The sequence below is a fragment of the Grampus griseus genome (assembly GCF_964374135.1).
Source record: "Grampus griseus genome assembly, chromosome: 5".
NCBI lineage: Eukaryota > Metazoa > Chordata > Mammalia > Artiodactyla > Delphinidae > Grampus > Grampus griseus.
This window is the reverse complement of record NC_138998.1, coordinates 48,635,033-48,662,728: the sequence shown is the minus strand read 5'-3', so window position 1 is coordinate 48,662,728 and position 27,696 is coordinate 48,635,033. Positions and strand designations below refer to the sequence as shown.

Here is a 27,696-nt window from a genome sequence, read left to right as displayed (position 1 = left end):
TGCAGCATTAAAGATGAAAGTGGAATGTACTTCAGGCCACTGACCTTTACACTTAAAATGGTAAATTTCATGTTATGTATATTTCACTACAATAAAAAATATTACTGTGGACAGGAAACAGGTGTTCCCTAAACATACACTGTCGTGAATGTTGTTCCTTCCCATTTCAGACCCACAGGAGCCCCCGGGAGCGCTGAGCCGTACAATGTGGGAATGGTCGGCACGCACGGGCTGGAGACCTCTCACGCAGACACTTTCAGCAGCAGTATTTCAAGAGAAGGGACCTTGATGATAAGAGAAGTAAGTTGGTATAAAAACTAGAAGAAGTGCATTTCTTAATTGGTTTTTATATTAGAGCTTTCACAGAGGATGCTTACTGCTTGTATTTTAGGGAATGGGGTGGAGGGAGGGAGAAGGGCCCGTGTTTCTAAATGGATGAGTGATTTTAATTGTCTTCCTTCTTTCCTGCATCCTTCTGAGCTTAATCATATTTGTCCAGATCCTTCAGTGGAAGCTGTGCAAATCGGAATATAGCATTTGAGCCTGAGGATATAAGACTGGCAAACCCAGATGTTTCCTACCACAGGAAAACAGAAATGAATGGTCTATCCAAATAACATCAGTGGCCTTGTTATGTCTTCTCCTCCCCATCCGAGGTTTTATCCTTGTGGATTTTATGTAGAAAATGCTCGGTAGTTCCAAGAAATGGTGATATCATCTTATCTGGTTAAATTAACATTAAAGACTATTAAGCTGTACTGGTGAAAGAACAAAGAAATCCGAAGATGTACTTAAAAATGCACCTGAGCACTTTGAGGAATTTTGTCTTTTTAAACTCTAGGAACATCATTTGGGGGCAGGGGGCACACATTCCCTTGCACCTGTCCCTCCAGCATGCACAACTTCCCCATTGTATCTGTGCCGATAAGAAGGGCCTGGACACATTAGAATCCGTCTTTTCTTCTTTTTCACTTCATCATCACCGTGCAAGCAGGTCTTTTCTTGGAAGGAAAGTAATGTCTGGTGACATTGGGCAAAAGTTACTTGATCTCTCCCTGCAACAATTTTGTCATCTATAAAATTTCATAAGTAATAATATATGACTCACAAGATGATTGAGGGGATTAAATGAGTTAATGCATCTAAGCATCCAATAAATGTTACCTATTTTATTTCACCCTCTCCATAGCGTCAAGCTCTCCTTTTACTTGATATCGCTTCCCACTCTTCCTTCTGAAACACAAACCTAGATCATCTGTCATTCCCCTTCCTCAGCTAGGGTAGATTGGAAAACAGTAATAGCAGGCTTTGCTCTCCAAAAAGGCAGAGGGCATCTCATTTTTGTTAGGAAGAAAGGAACTGTGGTTTTGAGATGAATAAGGCCTTTGAAATAATAATGGGCAGTAGAGCTATAACTGGAAGACTAGTTCACAAAGCAACTTGCTAGAATTTCGTTTTATGGCCTTGCCGAATCTTTCAAGTAGACTTTAAAGAGTCCTTTCACGGAAGCCTGAAATGAAAAATGGACTTGGCTGCTGAAGTTGACATTGTGTCATGCTGGCATATAAATCTCCCAGCGTGGTGAATGGATACTTTCAATGCAAGTGTAGAGGGCTTCTCTCACTAGACCTTGCCACTTGGGAAAACATGAGGGGAAATGTTCTGGAATGAGTTACTCTCTGACTCCAAATAGAAGGACTCCAATTTCTACTGTGGTTTCAGATTTGCTTGAATCTTCAGGACAGAGTCAATACCTTGACATGGATATTTGGGGTTCAGTTGCCAGCCACATCCAAATGGCTCCATATTGTTTAAAGCATTCCAATACTCTATGACCACAGTCAATCACCTTGAAAACTGCATTCAGCAGTGTCATATATGCATTTGATCTATTGCAGGCCCTAAAATCTTTTTGTCCTCTCAATTTCTAAAGTGTTCTTTTTACAAATGTGGGCTTTTAAAGTAACAGCCTGACTTGAAATCCATTAAAAGTATTAAAAAGATAAATACAAATTAAAGTATGACAAGAGGATAAGAAAGTAAAAACTCTTTATGGTTCAGTTCCCCAAGATGAACATCGAGGAGAGTCACTTAACTCGTACTTCTTGTTGGAGTAGACCAGATGCTTCTATAGGGGCACGCTGGCTCTCCTACCCATGGTCTTGTCAGAGGCAGTCCCCCTTGTAGTGCACACCCATGCCCCTGTGGTTCCGCCTTTCCCCCTCCTACAGCCCCACAGGACCTTTCTTTACTCTCCTTCTAGAATACACCACACCAGCTGTCATCTACCACTTTGTCCACAGGGACCTATCTCCTGGAAGAGCTCCTTTGCCTCCCCCACTGCAGCCCACTCTTCACCCAGAAGACTCCTGGGGGTCTGGCTCAGCTTCCCTTCCTCCTTGAAGCCTCTCCTGGGACTCCATGGGCCTCTGTCTATAACACTTTCCTTATTGCCCAGCTGGTATCTCTCCAGGGTCTGTCCACCCACTGAACAAGGAGACTAGCTTACCGTCATGAAGGCTCTTTCGGTTACAAGTACTAGAAAAAAGAACCCATTTACAACAGATTAAGAAAAAAAGGCGGGGTAGGTATCAGAGATTCAGAGGTGTTTCCTAGAAGGAATCGAAAGGCAGAAGCCCAGTTGGGACCCTGTATAGGGTTGAAACCAGAAACTGAAAAGGGATTAGGAGCTCAGGCAGCTTCTCGTGTGCAGATCTCTGGCTCCCTCACTGCCTGTCTCTCCTTACCCTCATCTCTGTTTCCTCCACTTTCTCCCTTGTTCTCTCTGTCCACACACCAGCTTCCTCTTCCCCCTCAAGCACGTGCTTTCACGTCTCCATACCCACCCTCCCAATTGCAAGGCGTTCACCACATCCCAGTTCAGCTGCCCAGCAGAGACTGACCAGTATCTCTCAGGCCTAACTGGAAATTCCAATGGGAATCTGATCGTGCTTGGCTCAGGTGTCCACTCCTGGACCGGTCAATCAGCTGTGGCTGAGAGCGGAGCCACATAGGACAGCAGCCACCAGAGCTGGGCCCTGCTTCCAGACAGCCTTGGTTCAGACCCTGATTTCACTACTTACAACCCATGTCACATGGGGCAGGTTAATTGAATTCTTTACACTGAAGCTTTTCCATCTGTAAAATGGGGATGATATAAGCTAGCCCCCGGTGGAATTGTGAGGAGATGAACCTAAGTTGTTCAGCACGATACCCAGCATCTACTGATACTCAGAATATACAAGTGCCCACCGCCATGGGACTGGTGAGGGCATGAAGATCGCAGAGCTCTTCGGGGCTCTGTTAATGAGATCATAGAGGACAGAGCTGCTGTTCATTTATCTTTGTGTTCCCAGCAGAATGGCACACGGAAGGTATTTAATTCTAGAGGGTGCTGGTTGAATGAACAAAAGGGTGATGACTCAGAAGTGGGAAGATTCAGGGGTCACTGCTGAATCCCTTCAAGTTTCTCACTGTCTGGGCCATTTCCCTTCTGAGGCTCTTCAGGTCTTTCTTTGATAACCACTGTGTCTGCATTAATTTTTGGCTTGAGGCAGAACACTGCTGATACAAGAGAGACCACAAAACTCTAAAGAGACAATGTGCGATTTATGCTACTGGAAAGTTGGAGGGAAATGGTAAAAGCTTTTCAGTATTTGAACAGAAGTAAGAAGGTGGGAGAAGCCGCCCGGTACACATAAAATAGAGGATAATACAATAAATTAGGGCTGAACCCCTTAAATGTAATTTAGAAGATGAAATGTTCAGATGAGCACTGTGACAAAATGAGTCCAGAAAATGCCCCTCTCCTGGAGAGTTGTGGGCCAGAAGTATTGTGCCCAGAAACACAGAGGGCGCTAAGGCTATCCAGTTATTTCTCAAGCTTCCTAGTAACATCAATTACATGCACCCCTTCAGGAACTTGGGAGTCTGTTTCATCTTTCCCCAAAAAGTGCCTCCTTTCACTTCCAGCCAGAGGCAGGTGCAGAGCTGTAACTGCAAGACCAGGACAGGCTCCGGAAGGAAGAAGCCAGGCCCGTGAGGTGGTCAGAGAAACAGCACGAAGCCTTATTGCCATGCCAGCCCCAAACAAGGCAGGGAGTGTGTCTGCGTTGCTTCTGATTGATTCCTTCATGTTCAGCAAAATGCTTCACACTTAGTAGACACTCAGAAATGTTGGGCAAATGAATGAAAAAGAGAAAAGGCAAAGAGGGAATCATTACTTAATCAGGTCTGCTGTGAGAAACCTCAGTGAGCCAGTCATATAAATGTGAAATCAGAAAGTGCAATACTAGCCAGGACTACAGTATGGGCACTGGCTTTTTGGGAGCAGGATTTTCTTTTAATTCTGTATGTCGGTCCCTAGCATCTTCGAGAGGAGGCTTTGCTCTCCACGGCAATGATTTCCAACGTGTTAGGTCATGCAACCTTATCAGTAAGAATTTCAGGGACTGCCACGTAACACAGTGTATTTATTTGTTTACAAATTATGCATTTGTCCTACTGCACTAACATTATATACTTTATAAAATACCTTCAAAGGACGTTAAAAAGGAATGCTATAGGCTTCCCTCCACAGCTCGGTTTATGCTGACTCTGGTGGCCGCCTGGAGGGGATCCTGGAAGGGGAAGGGATGGGAGAGGTGGGCTCTGGGGATGGGTGCGAGGACCCGACCCGAGGGGGGAGGGATTGGCCCCTAGGGGAGGGCTGACCCAGCTGACTTAGTGGCCCAGAGTCTCTCCCTCGCTCCCAAACCTCAGAGGAAGGCTTTGCCCAGGGCACAGATTCCTCAAGGGCCTGGATGGCTCTGGAGGAAGGGCCACGGGGCCTGAGGACTGGGTTCCTGCCCCCGCTTGCCCACTCGAGCTTCTGGAGCAGGCAGTGGCGTCCAGCCAACACAGGCACACTCCCGGGCTCTGCTGCCTTCACCATCTTGGGCTGTGTGATCTTAGACTGCTTACTTAACATCTCTGAGCCACAATTAATAAATGATATAATATTCGTGGGGGGAGAAAAGATGCTATAAACAATATTTCAGATGCTTTGCCAGTCATGATAACTTCTTTTTTTTTTTTTTAACCAGCTCCTGGCACAAGCCACCATGGTTGCTTACCGAGAGATTCAACGTTAGTGATAGTGAATGTAAACCCATATTTTGAAATCATCTTTAGATCATTTCCATGTCTTCTTTGTAACTCTCATCAGATGTGATTAGTTAATCACTGGTTTGACCTCGTGATTTGGGAATCATCGCTGCCTTTTCTTGGAGCACACTGGGCGTGAATTATTCGTGTTACATTCCATCCCACTGCTTCTTTTCAGCCATATTTTAGGTGATGTTTCTGTTTTGTGGGTTTGTGTCTTTGTAACCTGCTGATGTGACCTGGTGTGTGTGCACAGCCCCCGTAGTGCCCCTCCACCCGCGGCATTCCTGTCTTCCCACAGGGCACCTCTTCATCGTATGTGACCCCTGACTGCCCTTCATGCAGGAGCATAAGGCCCCAGCGTCAATCCATGTACTAAATATTAGCAAAGCTTAACTTTTTTCTTATTTTCTTAGATAAAATAGAAATCAATATCTTCCCACTCCCCAGTGGGACGGTTTGCAGGCCACCGCAGCTGTGCTGTGTGAGGGGTGACATCGTTCTGTGGCCTTTGCCTTCCCTCTCTAACGACCGCCATGTGTTGTGCCCCCTCAGACGTCTGGAGAGAAGAAGCGATCTGGCCATAGTGACAGCAATGGCTTCGCCGGCCACATCAACCTCCCGGACCTGGTGCAGCAGAGCCATTCCCCTGCGGGGACCCCCACTGAGGGCCTGGGGCGCGTCTCCACCCACCCCCAGGAGATGGACTCTGGGACTGAAGTAGGTGCTGGGCAATAGCCACGACAGCTTTGTCCTCCGGCAGGGGATTCTGAGACCGCGGGCTCCTCAAGAAGGAGGCTTTGCCAACCTCCCAGAAGCGTGTTTGGTTGGGTTTTATTATACTGTGTAACTACTTATGCATATGATCAAATGGACCAAATCCTAAAAGCAGAGCAGTGAAAAGTTCTCAGGTAGCATCTGGACCAAAGCCTGTTTTTACAGAAGCAAATAGTGAGGCTCAGAGAGGTTAAGTGCCTTGCCTAAAGGCACACAGCTGTTTTGTGACAGAGCTGGAACCAGAACTGGGACCTCCTAGCTCCCAGACCAGGAAAGGAAACTTCAACCTATAGAGATTCCAAGGCCAATAGTTGAGGTTCATAGTTACATTAATTTAGTCAAACTAAGTTTGACTTAGGTGAAATAAGGTTGAAATGATTTGTTTATGAAAAATAAAAATAGATACGTTCTCAAAGTGTTCATCTTCCTAAACTCCAAATCGCACAAGAAAGGGAGAAGTGGGATATTATCTTTCCTACACAGAAAAGAGTCTGGGGAAAAAAAACCAGAATAAACAATCTGCCGGGAAGTGCTTATAGATGTCGTTGACCGAGCTTGACCATTCGGATGAGATCACAGTGCTTGGCCATGTTTCATAAATAGTCCTTTGAATCACACATAGGCCCTACATGTGTTTATAATGCATACAGTTTATAACGCCATGTTTGAGGTTGTCCATGCACTGAGTTTTTATGATGCACCATTTGGATTCTAAAGCTATAGAGCAGGTGAACTTTGCCGCAAGGAGAAGAACGTAGAGCACTGTTATAGCTTCATGCACTGTGGACAGTTGTTTTCTGCCTGACGTTGGGTACCAAGGAGGACTCCATGCGGTCAGACCCTACTCTACATTCTGCTGCTTCCCCGGCTCTAAGTGGGAATGTCAATACTTGCACACCTCCTTCATAGACTTCTAAAGATCAAAGGAGAGAATGTCTGTGAAAGTGCTCTGTTTGGGAGGGGTAGTCCTACCTTATGGAGGATGAAGTGGTTTTGATTTCATAACATGAAGGGGAAATCTTGCATTAAAGTCAGATTGGGCCTTTGTGGTTTTCTCCTTATGTGTTTAGGGGTCTTGGGATACTGGTTTTATTTTTAAATAAAAACCTGAAAAAAAAAACTAAAAAAGTTAAAACTTAAAGACATTTATCCCCCAAAAAGATGCTTCTTATACTGAGTGCAGATCTGTTTATAATATTAAAAGGACTTGAGTGTCAGTAGGAGTGGAGATGACAGACAAAATTGGGAGATGGTTATTGAAGCTCCTTCGACAAAACTCAAAAATCGAATATTGGGACATGAGGCCTTGATAGTTTACTGTTCCCTAGTTTAGTTCTGACTTCATATCTTAATTGTGCTCTCTAAGCCCTTGAGATTATTTTTTAAGTAAGCCCTTAAGGTGTATTGCCTGCAAACCTAGTATCTTCATGAAGTTCCCACATAGGGCATATAAGTATCCTTTTAAGGAAACTATCATGGAAAGGAAAACTCTTCATTCCCTGGATGAAATTGCCCCTGAATTGCAGATTTTAAGGCTTCTTGAGCCAACACCAATCCACCTGCATCACCAGGCCAGCATGGAAGGCCCCAAAGGCCCCAAGAGGGAGTCTTTGGTTGATCATGTGTTCAGGATGAAGGATGCTGTGTAGCTATGCTTAGTTTACTGCCAATTTGTGTCAGCTTTTCTTAAAGCCATTTGGTCAGTAGGAGATTGCTTTTACTTCAAGGGAGAAATAGGCTCTGTCACTACAGCCATCTTATCAGATATGAAGATGCTACCTATGGTCCATAATATAATTTGCTCACTACAATTCTTGCAGTCTGATGATTAATGAAACCCTGCAAAGACATAATGGTTAGTGAGGGACCAGTATCAGTAGAAGCTGGAGAGAGAAGCACACACTTTGACTTGGGGGTCAGAGTGTGAACAGTTGGATGGTTTGAAGAGTCTCTAATAATTTTAAAGCCCAAGCAAAGTATTATTAGCGTCGTTTGTTGCTACAGTATTTATCTATCTGCTCTTCTTAATCTTCTTGCTTATTGATTAGTATGGCATGGGAAGCAGCACCAAAGCCTCCTTCACCCCCTTTGTGGACCCCAGAGTGTACCAGACGTCTCCCACTGATGCAGATGAAGAGGATGAGGAAACGTCAGCTGCCGGTAAGCTAGAAGGCCCCGATGTTTTAGAAACAGCTTGGTTTTCCTTTCTGATATGACCTGATAAAAAATTACTTATTGGGCTTCCCTGGTGGCGCAGTGGTTGAGAGTCCGCCTGCCGATGCAGGGGACACGGGTTCGTGCCCCGGTCCTGGAAGATCCCGCATGCCGCGGAGCGGCTGGGCCCGTGAGCCATGGCCGCTGAGCCTGCACGTCTGGAGCCTGTGCTCCGCAACGGGAGAGGCCACAACAGTGAGAAGCCCGCGTACCACCAAAAAAAAAAAAAAATTAATTATTAGTTCACTAGTTAAGCCATTAACTGCTTAGGCCCTGTCTTAAAGGGAAGACTTTTTATTACTTTTTTTTTAATAGGATTCCTCAAACAAAGTTCTATTTTTTTTCATCTCTTCTATTTTGATTCTGGTAGGAACCCAGAGGTATCCAGGGGCCCTAGGAAAAGCTGCTCCTCAGAGATCTCCAAACTCACCACACATTTCTCAGAAGCAATTTCTGGGTACAGTGCTGTGCACGCAGTAGAGAAAATCAATGCGTGTTGAGTTGTGTTGAGTCCTAGGTGTGTGCTTCCCACTTCAAACGTCTGGCTGATTGAGAGGACAGTCTTGCTTTCTAGAATTCTGCAACTCACTAATCATCAGACTCAACTTAGGCCAGTTTGTCAGTTGATAATGTGGAATTTCAAAAAGTTAATCTGTCCTGCATATATTACAGGAGATGAGGATGGTGTGTTTCATTTTATGAGATGAATATTAATTCCCTAAACTACTCAAGTAGTGTCTATAAGCCTGTTTTACTAACGGATAAAACACTGCTTTTATGAATGACATACTTTATTCTACTAAAAAAGTGTAAAATATTTATAGTTTCAGTGTTTCTTTGCCTTTATCATAATGCACACTAAACAAGGAGAAATCATAGTTATTTGAAGCCCCTTTTCCATATCTCCATTGGTTATATTTTAAGATGCCACTGACTTCTCTGATTCTTTTTCTCAAAGCTCTGTTTACTAGCGAACTTCTTAGGCAAGAACAGGCCAAACTAAATGAAGCAAGAAAGATTTCAGTGGTAAACGTAAACCCAACCAACATTCGGCCTCATAGCGACACACCAGAAATCAGAAAATACAAGAAGCGATTCAACTCAGAAATACTTTGTGCAGCTCTGTGGGGTAAGTTGGTGCTTTTTTTACCATTCATTAATGAATTGACCCTCAAACAGGAATCTTACTGTCAGAAGAGTGCTGATTGAATCATGGGTGTTAGAGACCCGATTTGGGACTGTCTGGGCCTCAAGAGAGACCAAGAGCAATTTTATATTTAGAAAGAACTGATACCCTAACTGATACAATTTTATATTTAGAAAGAACTGATACCCAGGATAGCAATGAGATTCAGAGTGACCTTGTCACATAACAGTGATGGGCTAAAGCCAACAACAGAACTAACTACCACTTAATATATGCCCACGCTGTGCCCAGCACTGTGTGACGTGCCCCACGTCCTGTCTCTGTGATGCATACAACATTCTGCAAGGGCAATAATGGCGTGACCTTCATGTGACAGTTGAAAAAGCGGCACAGAATATTTTAGTGAATTGCCAAAGGCCATACCAGTAGTAGTAGCAAGATAAAACTTGAAAAGGACAACAAATGCAGAGCCTTCCCTTTTAGTTCAAAACATCAACCTGCAGTTCTTGTGAAAAAGATCTGCAGATTTTAGCTGGCCTCAGACTCCGTATAGGTGTGATGAGATTCTGTCAAAATCCTGGTCTGTGTCACCATAAACATGACACACAGATCAAGGAAGGACATGGCTCCTCTGCACCCATCTAAAATACTACACCTAGTTTGAAGCACCACAATTTTATAAGGGCAAAAGCATTTGAGTTGGTAGCAGGGATGAGCACAGAGCCTGGAAACCATTTCAGGGGAGTAAGGCTCTGTCCTCTGGAGAAGAGACTATGAGAAGACAACAAGATAACCCTGTTTCATATTGACTAACATGTGGTTGAAAGAGCAGACATTCACATTACTTAGAAGACAGATGTGCAGTAAGCAAAAGAAGTGGAAAAGTTACCCGTTCCTAAATATAGGCCATTGCACGGCTGAACTCACAATGTGTGCACGTGTCTGTGTGTATGTTGGGAGTCGGGGTGTTTATTTGCCTAGAGATGAATTTTCAAGATTGCAGCCATCCAGACAAGACCACTTACCTACCAGAGTTTTTGTAATAGGAATTACCGCATGGGAGGTGGGCTGGACTAGAGTTAGATGCCTGAGAAGTCCCTTACAGCAGCGGTCCGCAACCTTTTTGGCACCAGGGACCTGTTTCGTGGAAGACAATTTTTCCGCGGGGGGCGGGGAATTGGGGACTCCTGCCTTACAGTCAATATTTCTGTGACTCTTGGGCTATTAATACCTGCACTTGAATTGGCTTATCATTCCCCTAACAAAGAGCAGAACCGTAAGGTATGGGATGTAAATTAAGCTCTGGTGTGAGAAGGAAGAAGGGCTTTTCTTCCAAGAGTATGGGAATGGGGCACTCTGTTATATGTAGAAGGTGGGTAGGCTAGAAATCACTGCATGAATAGGAGTGGGGTGAACCTTGGGGAAGTCTCGAGGTGTGATTTATAGAGAGAGCCAAGAAAAGGGTGGGTGTTACAGGAAAGGAACTGGCGTCACATCTGTGCCTCAGGCCTCTCTTGAGAAGAACTCTATTTTAGGTAGTAAAGGGCTACATGTAATGAATGCTGCTACTACTTTATAAAAGAAAACTAATTTCATTACCAGAGGGACAGTGATTTAATTACTGGCTCAGAGCTCCTACTTCTACACTCCCTACTGTAGTACCTGCTTGCCCATTAGTTTATATTTACAAGTCACAGTTTCTTAGGTTTTAAAGGGACCCTGGATGCGGAAGAGTAAAGTCCATAAGAGTCAGTCTTGGGATGCTTCTTAAATTTGCAGGTGTAAACCTCCTGGTGGGAACTGAAAATGGCCTGATGCTTTTGGACCGAAGTGGGCAAGGCAAAGTTTATAATCTGATCAACCGGAGGCGATTTCAGCAGATGGATGTGCTAGAGGGACTGAATGTCCTCGTGACGATATCAGGTATGTTGCTGGGATGACCAAGTCCTCCAGGTCTGCACAGGTGGGAAAGGTGATCACGTCACTTCTGAAGGAATAGTAAGCTCTGCCCTTCCCAGCCAACGAGCAGCACGATAAATTATGGCAGTAGGACCAGAATGACATCACCCACATTTTGTAACTCCAGAGATTCTGACCTTCAAAGGGAAGTCTCTCACCTCTGCCTGAAATCTGAATCAGACAGAGACATACCACCACGGCTGTGTATATATGGGCCTTCACCCTCTGCCGGGACTCAGCAAGGATCCTTTTAAGGTGTCTGTACTCCAGTCATTGCCATCTACTCTCAGATGGAGAATATAAAAATGTAGGCTTCTGGGTGAATTGGGAGATTGGGATTGACATATATACACTAGTATGTATAAAATAGATAACTAATAACCTGCTGTATAAAAAATAAAATTAAATTAAAAATAAATAAATAAATGTAAGCTTCTGGGAGTGAGAAATTTTGTAAGCAGAAATTTCTCTGGTCTCTTTTCTTATAAGAACTGCTTTAGTTTATAGTTCACTGACATTTTAGCAAGTGCAGCTGGCCCATTGGGTGATTGAGTCTGCAAGGAGATTGGAAGGTAGGAATCATTGCCACCCTCTGCAGCTTTCCACTTCCCAAAAAGAGCTTAAAAAAAAAAAAAAGAGAGAGACAAAAGTGAAAGCCTTACTACTGACAAGTTAAAAATGTAACCTGAAGGAGTCTACGTTCTTGAAAGTTTTTTCTTTCGGATGGTGTTTGAAGGAGTTTAATAAATAATACCCCTCTTTTCCCCTCCCATCCCATCCAGTATGAAACCGACAGTACCCCTGCACATTAGAACCACCTGAGGAGGTGTGAAAACTCCAGCATGCACCCCAGACTAACGGGTCAGAATCTGGGAGTGTGGCCCAGGTCTCAGAAGCTTTCATGGCTCCTGAGATGTCTCCACTGTGCAGCCAAGTTTGAGAACCAGCCATTATTTTGCAAAGAGAGACATAGAGCTCCTCTTGGGTTGAACCTTGAATAAAGTTTAACTCTTCAGCTGTACTTCTGTTTTGAGAAAAGGCCCTCATTTGATGCTACAGTTTCCTCTTTTGCCTGTCCATTGAATGCTCAGTTTCATCTCTTTTTATTCTCCCCAAATAAGGGTTCGCCAAGTAAATTCTTCTTGTATTATCATTTGAGTTTAATTCAGTGTGCTCCTTTATTCTGGGTAATGCGTTCTTGACTGCAACACCCCCAAATCAAATTTAAAACCGTACATCTGCCAGTCACCTACCAAAAGTGGAAATGATATCAGAAAATCCATGTTCAGACTTCATTATGTTGTTAGTGACACATCCCATTTTTAAAAGTGTAACCATTTCCTATTATCATGAGGTGCATAGGGAGGGAAAGAAGAAAATGAAAACAGAAGCCAAATTTTCTTGAACTGCCCTCGGATCTGTGTTGGCACAGAGAGGAGAAAGCACCAGCCCTCCTGCCCATCCTAGCTATAGAAATCAATGCATATTCAAGGCTTTTGGTTATAAAAAGGAATAGTAACTGCACGTGGTTCCCTTAATTTAGGTTATAAATGTACTCTCCTGTCAAATCCAGTGTGCAATGCTTTAATGAATTCTTTTCTTCTGGTATATATCACAGCTGCAAAATACGGAACATTTTTTGACACCTAAGAGAAGTGAAAGGAAAATAAGTACCCAAGAAGTATAACCCACAGGCTTAAATTACTGATCACTTAGGAAAAACTACCCCAAGGGACATCTTCTTATCTGGTACTCAGATAATCTCAATATATTAAATTTTGCTCCTCAATTTAAAACTCCTCAATGTTTTTAAGATGTTTCCTTATCATACTAAGAGCTCTTTAGTCCATGATCTCTTTCCCATCATTTACCAAAAGGAACTTTTGTGGTTTTTTTCCAAGTATACATCTTTTTCTCCGTTCTTCTTTTTGTTTGACACTCCTTTCAGGGATCTCAGCACTGTAAACATGTCCAAGGGTTATTTCCTGAGCCCTGATTGCCGTCATTGAACTTGTTTCTCATATCTCCTTAAGAAATTCCTTTTTCTGTTTGGTAAAATGAAACTACTACCAGCTGTCATCTTTAAAGTAATAGAGGAGGCGAGTAAGGGGGGCTCTGCATTAACATATGCTGTTGGGTAGAAGGTAGTCACACATGAGTATGCTAAAATGCCCAGTTGTCAAAACTCCTTCATGTAATTAGATCTGGAATGTTTTGGAACACTGATCAACCATTCCGTTACAGAATTAGGTCTTACTGAGCAGACACTGCCCTTTGCACTGGGAGGAGAGAATAAGAGCACCTTGCTCAAATAGAAAGCACCAGAAGGTAAAGAAAAATTATGCAATGGTTATTTGCCCAAAACACTTGGACCTGTTTTGATCGTAAGTTCTGGCAGAGACAATACTTTGACGATGCTGGAGACGCTGGTTATTGTGCCTTCACACATACACAGACACACACAAGTGTAAATAAAAATAAATAAAATAAAATGGAGATGGAGAAGGATTGAGAGAAAAAGCTGTCTCAGGGCCTTGAAATTAAAGTTCTATTACTTCAACAGGAAAGAAGAATAAGCTACGAGTTTACTATCTTTCATGGTTAAGAAACAGAATATTACACAATGACCCAGAAGTAGAAAAGAAACAAGGCTGGATCACTGTTGGGGACTTGGAAGGCTGTATACATTACAAAGTTGGTAAGTCTCAAGACATGGAATTGTTTGCTCAATCCAAATTATTCAGTTAAGTTTCATTTAGTTTTTTTCCATCAGATATTGATGATGCATTTGTGACCAGTTTAAGACACTGCTGGAACCTTAAATATACTTGCATTATTTCCCCAAAAAGTTAGATTGATGAAGTTCAAAGAATGCATTCAGAATAAAGTCTTAGGCTCCAGTTTGAACTCGCTCCCAAAGACCCATTAAAATAACCATGAAGAAATAAAAGTGCTGTAAACCTACAAGGACAAAGGGACCAGGAGAAGAGAAAACAGATAAGAGATGTCAACAAAATTGAACAAGAATTGTTAGATGACTAGGAACAGAACTAGCTGACCAGGAAATGCTGAATTCTAAGTCTGCTGTGAGGAAAGTCATCAAAATCAATCCAGTCACTCAACAGAACTCAGAAAGGGCCAGGACCTGAGGTCCCAGGTGTATCTGAGGTGGAGGTGGAGGGTGGGATTGAAAATGGGAGGATTGTTGGAAAGTTGATGAACAGCAAATCCTTCAGAACCCAGTCAGGCAGCCACCCTCCCTGACAGCAGCAGAAGATGAAAGGTGGGCACAGCCAATCTGTTGATGGGGAATATTGAATTATAAGGACACATTGATACACACACAGACACCTCCTTCCCCTGTTTAGCACCCCAAATGTTGCCAGCCATGCTTATACTCCCAAGCAAGAGATTGAAAGATGGTCTTTGGAGAAACTAAATGGCCAGCAAGAAAAGATGTTGAGGTACTAATATTTGAAATGCCATGGAAAGAGCATGCTATCTAACCACCTTAAAAGTGAAGCCCATCAGTCGATAAGCCCACTAGAGCAGACAGTGGGAAAATCCACTAATGGGAAGGAAACTTAAACAGAAAGAAGGGACTTTAGAGGAAACAAGGATAATGAGGAGTGGAACAAATAAATTTTTAAAGAAACTATCAATATACTAACTTCAGAGAGATTAGAAATACTGTTTCCATAAAAGAAGAATAGGTGTTATTTTTTTAAAAAAGATGGAACAGGGTTGGAGAATGTCATTCAGAGACCAAGAAAAAAAATCTTGGAAATTAAAATATATTGGCAGGAATAAAAAATGCAGTAGAAGGGTCGAAAGACAAACATGAGAAATGTCCTAGAAAGTAGAATGAAAAGAAAGGAAAAAAGAGAGAATAGGTAAGAAAATAAAAGTTTCAGTCCAAGTGGTTCAAAATATAAGTTACATGAGTTTTAGGAAAAAGATTAAGAAGTGGAAGGGGAAGAAAGCATCAAAGAAAGAATACAAGAAAAGTTTCTAGAATTAAGACCTCAAAATTTCAAATTAAAAAGATTCACTGAGGAGTACCTAGTATAGTGAATGAAAAACGACTCACAAGAGGACATAGCAACATGATATTTCAGTACCCAGGAAATGAGAAGGCTCTTAAAGCTTTCAAATTATAAGTAAATAAATAAACAGTTTACATGTAATAGACACAGAATTAGGTGGCCTGGGACTTACAGCAGTACTAGAAGGTTAGAAGACAATGGAGGGGACTTCCCTGGCAGTCCAGTGGTTAAAACTCCACGCTCCCACTGCAGGTGGTGAGGGTTTGATCCCTGGTCAGGGAACTAAAATCCCACATGCCGTGCAGCGCGGCCAAGAGAAAAGAAAAAAGAATGGAGCAAGGCTTTCAGAGTTCTAACGGAAAGATTTTTTTCACTTAGTATTTTATAACCCATCTGTATTAGCCAGGGCTCTCCAGAGAAACAGAGCAAGCAGGATGTGTATATATAGAGAGAGAGACAGAGAAGGAGAAAGAAATTAGTCCAGGCAAAGTGGGACAATGGAGGGTTCAGGAAGAGGTACCTACAAGAAAAATAAAATGTTACTAATAGATTACCTGCCATATTTGACTGTACTGACAGCACTAACAGAAAGTTTCTATGTGCTTAGAGATAGATACATAGAAAATAAGGAAGTGAAAAAAATTTGAAAGCAAGAAAGGAATTATAATAATGGTATACTGCATGCCTCATCTATGAACAATAATGATTTAAACACAGGATGTTGACTTAACCAAAGCTTGTAAATATAACTATATTGGAGGTATGGGGAGGAAGAGATGTGTACGTTTGAAAGAGAGATCTAGAGAGAGGAGATTGCTGTAAGAGACTAGACCCTTTCCATTCTTCAGAGTCAGTAGGTAATATCTACAGCTGAAAAAAGTTGTAAATAACATTATCAGCACGTCATTTAGAAATATGGAGGGCTTCCCTGGTGGCTCAGTGGTTGAGAGTCCGCCTGCCGATGCAGGGGACACGGGTTCGTGCCCCGGTCTGGGAAGATCCCACATGCCGTGGAGCGGCTGGGCCCGTGAGCCGTGGCCGCTGAGCCTGCGCATCCGGAGCCCGTGCTCCGCAACGGGAGAGGCCACAACAGTGAGAGGCCCGCGTACCGCAAAAATATATATATATATATGGAAATAAATCACTGAAGCAGTATTTGAAAGTATATTAAAGACAGAATAGTAAACAGGAGAGGCATGCTACAGAAAAAGAGCTCAGAGAACAAGAATTTGGTCAGTTATCTTGGGCTAAATTCTTTAGGACACAGAATATTCTGTTTGTTCAAACATTTTATAAATAAAAAGACTGCCATGTGTACTGTCTTAGTCTGTTCAAGCTGCTATAACAGAATACCACAGACTAGGTGGCTCATAAACAACATGAGTTTATTTCTCACAGCTCTAGAGGCTGAGAAGAGCCAAGATCAAGTTGGTGGCAGATTCAGTATCTGGTGAGGGCCTGCTTCCTGGGTCACAGACAGTGGTCTTTTCCCTATAACCTCACATAGCAGGAAGGGAGAGGGATCTCTCTGGGGTCTCATGTTAAGGGCACTGGTCCTTTTTGAACTCCTAATAACTGGAATCCAAGTTTGAATAATAAGCGAACAGCAGCCATTATGTCTCTACCCATTTGTTGATTTTTCTACCATCTTGCCATACCGGCTCTCAGCTGCTTCCATGTGGGTGAACATAAAAGCCAGGCAAGGAAGCATGAAGGATTTTTATACAGATTCTTCTTACAATAAGTAATTCACATCTAGACCTAGTGCTTAGAGGCAGTCCTAAGCCAGTTACATCTTTAGATGAAGAAAAGAGCCTTCAGTATGAAGCAAAAGGCCCCAGGTATCCTGCAAACCAAGTACATTAAAGGAAGTTAAATCTGTATCTATGAGAACATCCCACACCAGAGCATTACCCTCAGTCAGGATGATATATATGTGTGTGTGTGTGTGTGTGTGTGTGTGTGTGTGTGTGTGTGTGTGTGTCTATATATCTACATATATATAGTGGTTTACACATTCTTTAATACAAAAACTTGAATAAATTAATGAACTATTTTAATTCATAACTTTTCTATTACAGTCAAATATGAAAGGATCAAATTCTTGGTGATTGCCTTAAAGAATGCTGTGGAGATATACGCTTGGGCTCCTAAACCATATCATAAGTTCATGGCATTTAAGGTAAGTAGGCATGTGATTACCTAACAAGGGCTTGTTTTTTTATATAGTTTAGGTTCCCATCAGTTAACAGTGGTTAACTTACACGTAACACTAGTACCAATTTTTCTGTATATAATAAACCTCTTTTAAAAGTGTAGGAGCTCTTACTTGTTATTCTAAAAGTAAGGACTAGGTATTAGTAAATACTGTTAATTAGTCAAATTAAAATTGGGTACACCCTCCTCCACTTCAGGTCTATGCATCATCATCTCTAAGTGGCATTTAGCATGGAATGGTTACCAGGCAAAGCATTCATTATATTAGGCAATGAGATTTATTATACACCCACCTAACTAGGGCACTCTCTTGATATTTCGTCTGAAAAAGGCAGACTGACAGCAAGCAGCACTGAATCTCAAGGCTGAACTGAGTCTCTAAATCTTGTAATCCTTGTAAGCCTTTTGGGGAAAAGTCGCTAAAACTCACTTGATGCTCATATATCCCCATTGCTGTTGGACTTCTCTAAAATGAATACTGAATGTAGTCACATATGGAAATGGCCTAGTTTCTCTGCATCCTTCAATTTTCATTGCTGTTTCATTTTTTATCTTGTCTAAGTCTGTACCCACTGTGGTTGGCTTGATAACTCATGAGCTTCAACAGAAGTAGGATGGGGAAATGCTGGTCCCGTTGACTCCAGATCATGAAAGCTGACCCCCAAATGCCAGAAGGACCAGTACTTACAGGCACTCTGATGTTTTCAGAGCTGCACAGTCTACCCATAGCCAGCGTGAATTTACCTTCTGTTCATTCTTACTCTCTGCCTACATCTCTCTCTTTCTTTATATCTCCTTGGCCCTCACTTTTTCTCCCCACCTTTATGACTATTGTCTTTCTTTGACCCTTTATGTATTTCTGTTGCCACATATGCCACGTGAGGGCAGAAGCTGCCTTGGGAACATTACAAAGCCCTCTTCAGGGCTGAATCACCCCCGCTTCTATCTTGTTCCTTTAGCAGGGCAAGGAGTTCATTTGTGATGTGCTCAGGAAGATGCGAAATGGGCCCCACTCGTTAACCTCGCTTTTATGGAGAGAAATGTTTGGAATGCATTGGGTTAGTAATAACACTTCAGGGATGACTCCTGACAGCTACGGCGGTGCTGCTGTCCCGCCAAAATCTCTCTTCACAAAAGCTTTTCAGTCAAGATCCTGTTCCTGTTCCGGTTCTGAAGTTCCTGTCATCAGTGTACTAGCCAAAGTGCAGGATTGACTGCAAAATGCTTTGTTGAGCAAACCATGGCCAACCTAGAAAGAGGGAAGAGCAAAGGCAAGGACTCGAAGAGGAAAGACTGGAGCCGGCAGGGGGTCGAGCCCTCCCGTGGGACAAGGAGATGAGGCTCGAACCTCCCATATATGAGAATGATGTTAGCAAAAGAGAAGGAGGGAGGGGTCTGTTAGGTGACGGTGACATGATAGCCGAGGCACCTGTGGTTTCACAGATTCTCGCCCAGACTTCAAGGCCAATACAGGTGGAGTGTGGATTAAATAATGGCAAAGGAAAACAGAGGAACACTTGACAGTTAGCTGGGGCGTAGACTCTGGAGTCTCACACACAGAACTTTGATAAACGTGGCTGGAGCTCTTTTTTTCTTTTCCTTTTAAACCCAGCTCGCCAGCGTAAGCCGTGAGTCTTGAGATGAATCATCCCCACCGTCCTCTATCGCCCAAACCCAAGTCTCAGATCTCAACGTTAAGTTTAGAGAAAGCGCCAGCCTGATGTGTACTCACTCACCCAGGAGAGTCGGAACCAGAGCATGCCTGTTAACCCTGAACAGGCTTAGCGCAGGGCTGGCCCACGTGCCCACCCAGTCTGTCTCTGAAAAGGTAGTAGCCATGCCTGGGCCTGGCTGTTCCTTGGGAAGGAGAGGGGCCAGAGAGGTGACTGGACCTTCTTCTTGGGAAAAAGGCCAGAAATAAACAGGGAAGAACAGCAGCACCCAGACACCAATTTTTTTTTTTTTTTTTTTTTTTTTTTTTTTGCGATACGCGGCCCTCTCACTGTCATGGCCCCTCCCATCGCGGAGCACAGGCTCCGGACGCGCAGGCTCAGCGGCCATGGCTCACGGGCCCAGCCGCTCCGCGGCATGTGGGATCCCCCCGGACCGGGGCACGAACCCGCGTCCCCTGCATCGGCAGGCGGACCCTCAACCACTGCGCCACCAGGGAAGCCCACCAAATTTTTAATATATGATGACACTATCAAAACAGACAGCTGTCAACCAGCTTTGCTGCCCTGGAGCACAAGGGGTAGAAAAAGGGGAACAAATGGATGCTAGACTCTTCCTCCCAGAGTCAGAATATGAATAGCCCTAAAATTGAAAGAAAGATTTCCTAGCTTTTCAATTTAAGAAAGTCAGACATTAACTTCCACAGGAAATGGCTAAAGGAAAAATTTATTAAGGTAATGTCTTTGAATGATGTGGGTACTCATGGGGTGATTTTTAAAGTCTTTTGCAGATCTCCAGCACAAGCCACTGCTTGTTGATCTCACAGTAGAAGAAGGTCAAAGATTAAAGGTTATTTTTGGTTCACACACTGGTTTCCATGTAATTGATGTTGATTCAGGAAACTCTTATGATATCTACATACCATCTCATGTAAGTTCCTGGAAGCAGACTGTCAAGACTCTGTTCCACAACCTGTGTGTATAGATTTGTTTTTGTACATTTTTAGTGGAGGTCGTGCTAACTTTTACTAATCAATAAAGCAGATGGACTTATGGTCTTCACTAAATAGATGAGGCTTTTAAGTCATAAAACATGTAACTTTAACTGATTTTTATGGCTGCTTAAAATTGAGTAACACGTAATAGCAATTATTTGCCATTTACCGGACATGTTGTCTCATTGGATTTTACATTAAAATACATACAGTGGTTTTGGTTCAAGGGCATAGATTCTGTTTTTTAAGCAAGACTATAGTAGATGAGCTTCTATTTTTAGTTTTTGAAGGAGATTGGTTCATTTTGTGTGGGAGAAGTCCAGTGATCCTTTTTCTGCTATCGTTCCTCTCTTCAAGTGGAGGGCAGTGTCACGTGGCGGAATCAGACACCCTGGAGCACATGCTCTGGCTCTTGCACGTATTCGCTTTGCAATAGTGGACACATTAGGCAGCCTGTCCAACCCTCAGCTTTCACATCTGTAAAATGGGGCTAAGAGGACCTATCACATAGGGTTATCGTCAGCATTAAGTGAGGTCATACATCTAAAGTAGTTGGCACAGGGCCCTGCAAATTGTACTATTAATATTACTATACTGACACATTGCCTAAAACATGACTTTTAAGGGACGTGCTGCCCATGGTTTCATGTAGTAGGATGAGCGCAGTGTAAATTTTGTTTCCTCTAACGTATGTAGTCCCAAGGCTAACATACAGTAGAAATTATTCGTCAACAAAGTCTGAGACCTAATCTGTTACTGTTTGGTATTTTGAGACTTTAAAGACTTCACTCCAAAGGAGCACAACAATTGAAAAAAGTTGTTTGGGGGCACGGCACACATACGTCATTGGTTGTTACATTACAGCTTTCCTCGTGTGTGTATGTGCACACAGGACTCACAGCCCGTGCTCTTGGTGAGGGGGCTGGGCTGTCCCCATCATCATCCTCCATCCCCTCTTTCCTGTCCACCATGTACCTACTGGACGGCCATGACATTCTCAACCAGGGGATCGCAGCAACACCACGTCTCTTTTCCCAGAACAAGTCAATCTACACTTATCTGAATAGTATGATTTTTTTTTTAGTGAACGGTAATTTTTAAATTTTTTCTCAACAAGCCATTAATTTGGACTACAGTAAGTCCCCTACATAAGAACGAGTTCCGTTCCGAGAGCAAGTTCGTAAGTTTAGTTTGTTCATAAGTCCAACGAAGTTAGCCTAGGTACCCAACTAACACAATCGGCTATGTAGTACTGTACTGTAATAAGTTTATGATACTTTTCACACAAATAATACATAAAAAACAAACACAAAAAATAAAGAAAACATTTTTAATCTTACAGTACAGTACCCTGAGAAGTACAGTAGTACAGTACAACAGCTGGCACTCCTTAGCAGTACCAGCTACATCACTGCTGCTTTTACTCTTGCTTCTGGACATCCTGGGCTTGAAATAATGATACTGTACTAGTGTACTCTATACAGTACTGTAAAAGTAAAGTATACAAAAGCACAACCACTTGTAGAGGATGCACGCACGTCACAATGTACACCAGGCACGTGAATATTGGACATGCGAACACACGTTCGCACCTTGGAAAGTTCACACCTTGAAGGTTCATATGTAGGGGACTTATTTAGGCACCCAGATAAACTATCTGTATTGACTGTTCATAGCCTGTTTTGGTCCCACCTTTTGGCCCCACTTGGGCTGTTTCCATCAGATCCAACTGGATTGCATTCTCCTCATCTTTTTTGGAAGTAGATAGAAAACACGAGATTTTCAATGTCCACGGGAATGTGCTCAAATTCCAATTCTACCACCATATCCTAGTGCAGCTTTGGTCAAATTACATAACCCCTCTGAGATGCAGTTGCTTCATCTGTAGACAGAAATATCTAGCATGGGGAGCTGTTTTAAAGGCCAGAAGTTATACATGGAAAGGGCCCACACTTGGCACAGGGCAGGTGCTCCATAGCTGTAGTTGTTGCTTTTAGAACAGGTAAATTGCATTCTCAACCTAGTGCTTAAGTTTGTATGTACCAGGGTATTTGACAGGTCGGTGGTTAAATTAAGCAAAACAAAACGTCAGTCTCTAGAATGTAAATGGAAAAGGGAAAAGAAAAAACTTTTTTTTTCTTTGCAATTCTTAGAGATTAATAGCTAAGATACTGTCTTATTTTTTAAAAGAATAATGCCTGGCCTTTCTTTGTCTTCTAGATTCAGGGCAATATTACTCCTCATGCCATTGTCATCTTGCCTAAAACAGATGGAATGGAAATGCTTGTTTGCTATGAGGATGAGGGGGTGTATGTAAACACCTACGGCCGGATAACTAAGGATGTGGTGCTCCAATGGGGAGAAATGCCCACGTCTGTGGGTAGGTTAACCATTCCTTATCTCCTTCAGCAGTTACACCCCCCAAATGAAACGAAAGTCAAGAAATGTGAAACAACCATTTGATTCCACAAAAAAAAAAGTCTGTGAATAACACTTGTAAGACTTGCTTTGTCTGTTTATCTCAAGTCGTTTGTCATTTTTGTGGTTAAGATGTGAACAGATGCTGTGAGTTATTGCCCATCTAATGTTTTTAATGCAGTTTTGGAAATTCCTTTTGACAGCCTACATTCATTCCAATCAGATAATGGGCTGGGGCGAGAAAGCTATTGAGATCCGGTCAGTGGAAACAGGACATTTGGATGGAGTATTTATGCATAAGCGAGCTCAAAGGTTAAAGTTTCTATGTGAAAGAAATGATAAGGTAAATCCGTTTCAACATTTGCATTAGTGTTTGCATTTTAAGAGACCACCAGGTACCTGTGAAACCTTCATTTTCCTTTATACTGATTTGAATCACATCTGTGTTAAACAATCAATATTATCTTGAAATGGCATTATTTGGTTTGATTCATGTGAACCCTCAAAATATATTATTCACGCATCAAAAAAGACATAAGGGCTTCCCTGGTGGCGCAGTGGTTGAGAGTCCACCTGCCGATGCAGGGGACATGGGTTCGTGCCCCGGTCCGGGAAGATCCCACATGCCGCGGAGCGGCTGGGCCCGTGAGCCATGGCCGCTGAGCCTGCGTGTCCGGAGCCTGTGCTCCGCAACGGGAGAGGCCACAACAGTGAGAGGCCCGCGTACTGCAAAAAAAAAAAAGACATAAAAACATCTAAAAAATTTCTTGTAAACTCTTTGTAACTTGTGTGGCTTGCAGGCCTTAAGATGACTCAGCAAATAACCCAAATTCTCCTAAGCACTTAGAAGAGCCGGCCTCTCATTAGTCATCTCACAGTGGGTCAACTTTATACCCCACTTTTAGACGTTTCACAAAATCACTCTTGGGACGTAACCCATCACATTATATTCGATTTTAAATGTAAAACATTTGACGTGTAGAAATATAAACTTTTTAAAAGTGTCACCCATACCTTAAGGAATGCACAATCGCAAACTCAACTAGTGCCATGTCTTGTGTCATTCCAGCCATGTTTCTTCTGAAGTGTCATAGGGGGACTGTTTTCCAGTGAAATCGGCGGTGTTCGTCTGGCATGATCAGTCGCCCAGAAGGCGTGTTCTGCAGCAGTGCTGCTTCTGCCTTGCCCTCCCCGTAGACTAACCCAGAGTTTTTAGTAGCTAAGCTCTACTGTATTTGTGAATTCATCCTTTGGGACTATGGCCAACTTAGAAATGCTGTCCCCAAAACAGCAGACATAAACATCTATAGAAAAGAACGTAACAGGTTGAACAGACCTGCATCTCTTGGTTCACTCCCGTTCCCCAGAAGCCAGGCTGGTCTTAGTCTGGCCCTGGAGTAGCCAACTACTCTGACCTGGTATGGTCTGGTGTGGTCTGGGTGGACAACAGCTGGGGATGGCAAGGATGGTCCCAGGCCCTTATCAGAATACACCAGAAAACAGACCTGACCCCTAGTAAAATTCCAGCCCCCGCCTAGTCTCTGGGAATCATAAGACTAGGAGTGATCTGGGCACGGACACCCACACTCCAGTTCATTGAAGTCCCACCCCAGAAAGCCAACGTCAAGTCACGACCACACCCTCAGCAGCAGGCTGGGACCACACCAGCATCTGGGGCCTGAGGTTTAGAGCCAGGGCTCACAGAACCTGGAGAGAACAGCAGCCCTTTCTTTTCCTCATTGTGTTCCCATGGGTCCTCTGTGCTTCCCCGTTTTGATTCACTGACCCTAACAGTAGCTTTACTTACATATGTAGCATTAGCTGAAAGATGAGCATTTCCACAGAACTTCCGAAGAAGTTGTTGGGAGAGACAGCATTCTTCTGAAGAAACTGTGGGAGTGAAGTAGCAGAGACTTTATACTAATGACAAAAGTAAATGCCTTGGACCAAAGTTTGGTGTTGGCTGACTGAAGGACTGGGCCACAGCCCAGAATATTATTTTGCTGGGCAGTGGTTCGCTGATGTTCAGCTCAAGCAAGCAGTACCCCAAATTTTGCTCGCTTCTCTCAGTCGTTTGATAAGATGATTTAGCAGACCCAGACCGAAGGGACTGTGGTTCTCCTTACTAATGCCATGATCTCCTTTGGCCTAGGATATGCATTCATCAGCAGAGAAACCAAGCATTAACTCTTGGAATGCCAAAGTGAATAGGCATTAAACACCTTACCCTCTCTGACCAGAACCACTGTTTTTTTTCTTAATTGAGAAATGAAGTTGTATAGTAGTCAGTAGGCCCCAAATTCCCCCTTGACTTTGGAAATGTGAGAGGATTCTCTTCATTCCCAAAGTCTGCCCTCTTGTTATCAGGGGAGAGAAAAGGGGAGCCCCTGTGGCTTTCCAGAAATTAACAAAGGACGTGTTGTGTCCTAGACCAGAAATCCAGCATATTATCCTAGCACGAAACTCCCTTGTAAAAAGTGAGTGCCCAAAGGGTTGTTACAAGTCAAGATATAGCCCCTTCTGGGTCCCTGAAGGCCAATGCCACAGTCAGTCATAGTAACCTTCATAGGAATAAAGGCAGGGATGTTTACAGAGGATGCACTGTATTAAAAGGCACTTTATAAACACCAGCCATTAAGTCTTAAGAGCTGACACATGGCAAGGATAGGACATGTGAGAGAAAATGGATGGACGGTTGAAGAAAAGAGGGAAAGAAACCATGCAGTTGAACTAACTTCTTTTTAATTTCAAACAGGTATTTTTTGCATCCGTGCGATCTGGAGGAAGTAGCCAAGTGTTTTTCATGACCCTCAACAGAAATTCCATGATGAACTGGTAACAGAAGAGCACTTGGCACTTATCTTCATGGCGTTATTTCTAATTTAAAAGAACATAACTCATGTGGACTTATGCCAGTCTAGAGGCAGAATCAGAAGGCTTGGTTGACCATACCACTTTACCCTTTTCCTCTCCCTCCACCCGTCCCAGTACAGTCCATCTTTCAAGGTTGCAGCCTGGTTGAGAAGGAGAGAAAAAGGTGGCAGGAATTTCCAGGAGATCCCCAAGAATGCTGCGTTGTCTGTGGACAAAGGTGGACCATGTGCTCTTCGGAGTTAGGGATAGAAACAAATATTGTGTGCTCTTATGATTAAGCTGTGTTCTGGTGGGTTTTTGAGTTTTATTTTGTTTTGTTTTTTTACCTTTTTTCTTTACCCCTTTACTTTGTAAGAATGGGGAAAGAATGCATACTGAGAAAATGTCTGTTTTTAATTCTGTCTGCCTGCTAGCTTTAAGTATACAATGTGTTGTAAAATTTCCAATTTCGAATGGTGAGAGACAGCACAATAAATGTACTTTATCTCTTTACACTGAAGGCCATAACTACATAGTGGGGTAATTGTAGAACTCTTTTGCCTTCACGAACCCAAAAGGTTGCTTTTTGATAGCAACTGCTAATGGATTTTTAAAAGAGAAGAAAAATACTAGTTTTCCCCACTTTCGGGAAATAGATTTTAAATGGCTAAACTACTAGCCTTAGACTAATAAAATCACCTACCATTTTTGTGAGTCTGGCAGGCCCTATTTTATATGGCCCTGTACAGAACAGAGTGTGTTGAATGGGATAGTAGTGCCATTGAGTTGAGTTGGCTCTAGTGAATGAGGGACTCTATAATACAACATTGCCTCAGCGATTATGCAACAGATCAGGGCAAAAGATGGGATGACAGAGGGGGTCAGACAGAAAGAGCTTCTGGAAACAAGCTAAAAATGTATATACACACACACACACACACACACACACACACACACTTTTTTTTTTTTCCAAATGCACAAAACTTCCCAGCTAAGAGGTCACTCTGTTCGGGCTTCGTTAGGAGTTAAGACTTCGTTCTTTCTGGGAATTGGAGAATAAATAAGATCCAGGCTCTGGTCGTTCCCAGCTTTCTCCTGAGGGTGCCACTTTCCCAAGATGAAAACTGTGACTGAAAAAATAATAATAATAAATGTTTCTGAGCTGCCTGTGTTCTCTCTGGGTTGGTGAGAGAAGGGACTAGACTACTAAGCCTGCCTGAGACCCAGCGGGCATCATTGGTTCAGATGTTATAGAACTAGAAAGCAAGGCTTTGGCCAAAATTCTGAGACCCTAATCATTTTACCTTCCTCCAAATTACCCAACATACGGTAAACAACATTTGTGCAGAATTTGTATGTATTTCGTTCAGGTTGACTTGTGTCCTTATAGACTCTTACGCGGATGATTCGAACTTTTACGTGACTGTCTGGGATTTTTTTTTCCAAAGCTACCAGCATGGCCGCCTGTGGTATCAAGGTGTTGCAAAACGATATCTGTGTTGCGCTTCCTGTTTTAACCTACCTCGTTTTGTTTGTTTTGTTTCACTGTTCATCACAGCAGTGTTATCTCCAGGAGACATATAGAGAGCTCAACTGGCAATCTCAGGTGCACTTGATATTTTAAAATAAAACAGTAGTTGACCAAATTGTTCTTCTTGAAAAATTGGAAAAAAAAAAAATCCAACAACAACAAAACTAATGTGGCTTGTTTCTGGAGAAAACAATGACTCTAAACAGATCAAAAAAAAAAAAAATCTATGATCCTACTGATTTTGCCTAAATACATGAGCAGCTGATGTGCTATTAATGAGAACGAAATACACGTTAGGAAAATGGCGCCATTTCAATCTGGCGGCTTGGGCAAGGGGGGAACAGGGAAGGGGAAATATTCTAGTTCTGTTATAGATGATTCTGCCCCTCCTGTAAAGGTGGTTGTCATTTGCATTTATTTTAAGCAGGTAACACAGGAATGGAATTGAGGATTATCTTCAGGCAATCACCAAGATGTCCTCATCGTGGTCCCTTTAGTGCTCAAAAGCAATGATATCCTCCCGTTCTCATTTTTACTGCTAAGGTTCTGCTGCTGAACAATATTATCTTCACAAATTCCGTGCAACAAATTCAGCAATAACGTTGTGGATTGAATTTAGCAACTACTGTAATTGGATGCTGACATGGACAAGATATATTGATTTGGGTCTCATCCCCGCATGTGATTGCCACCAGCTCTTTATATTGCTGCTGTGGTATTTTAA

At 42.8% G+C, this 27,696-nt stretch overlaps 1 protein-coding gene across 8 annotated transcripts in view; it reads left to right on the top strand.

Annotated features, from left to right (window-relative positions):
- TNIK (TRAF2 and NCK interacting kinase) overlaps positions 1-26,393 on the top strand; it is a 412,271-nt gene extending 385,878 nt beyond the window's left edge. For 4 of the 8 annotated variants that reach the window (XM_082655674.1, XM_082655672.1, XM_082655671.1 and 1 more), the window contains 12 exons: positions 171-300; positions 5,701-5,865; positions 7,971-8,082; positions 8,507-8,593; positions 9,095-9,265; positions 11,063-11,206; positions 13,806-13,940; positions 17,370-17,470; positions 19,957-20,106; positions 22,391-22,550; positions 22,792-22,931; positions 25,344-26,393. In XM_082655674.1, the coding sequence (XP_082511800.1) occupies positions 171-300; positions 5,701-5,865; positions 7,971-8,082; positions 8,507-8,593; positions 9,095-9,265; positions 11,063-11,206; positions 13,806-13,940; positions 17,370-17,470; positions 19,957-20,106; positions 22,391-22,550; positions 22,792-22,931; positions 25,344-25,427 (1,579 nt within the window). In that variant the 3' untranslated portion in view covers positions 25,428-26,393. The remainder of the gene's footprint in view (positions 1-170; positions 301-5,700; positions 5,866-7,970; positions 8,083-8,506; positions 8,594-9,094; positions 9,266-11,062; positions 11,207-13,805; positions 13,941-17,369; positions 17,471-19,956; positions 20,107-22,390; positions 22,551-22,791; positions 22,932-25,343) is intronic. The other 4 variants (XM_082655678.1, XM_082655677.1, XM_082655675.1 and 1 more) reach the window with 1 other exon arrangement.
- The last annotated feature ends 1,303 nt before the right edge of the window (positions 26,394-27,696 follow it).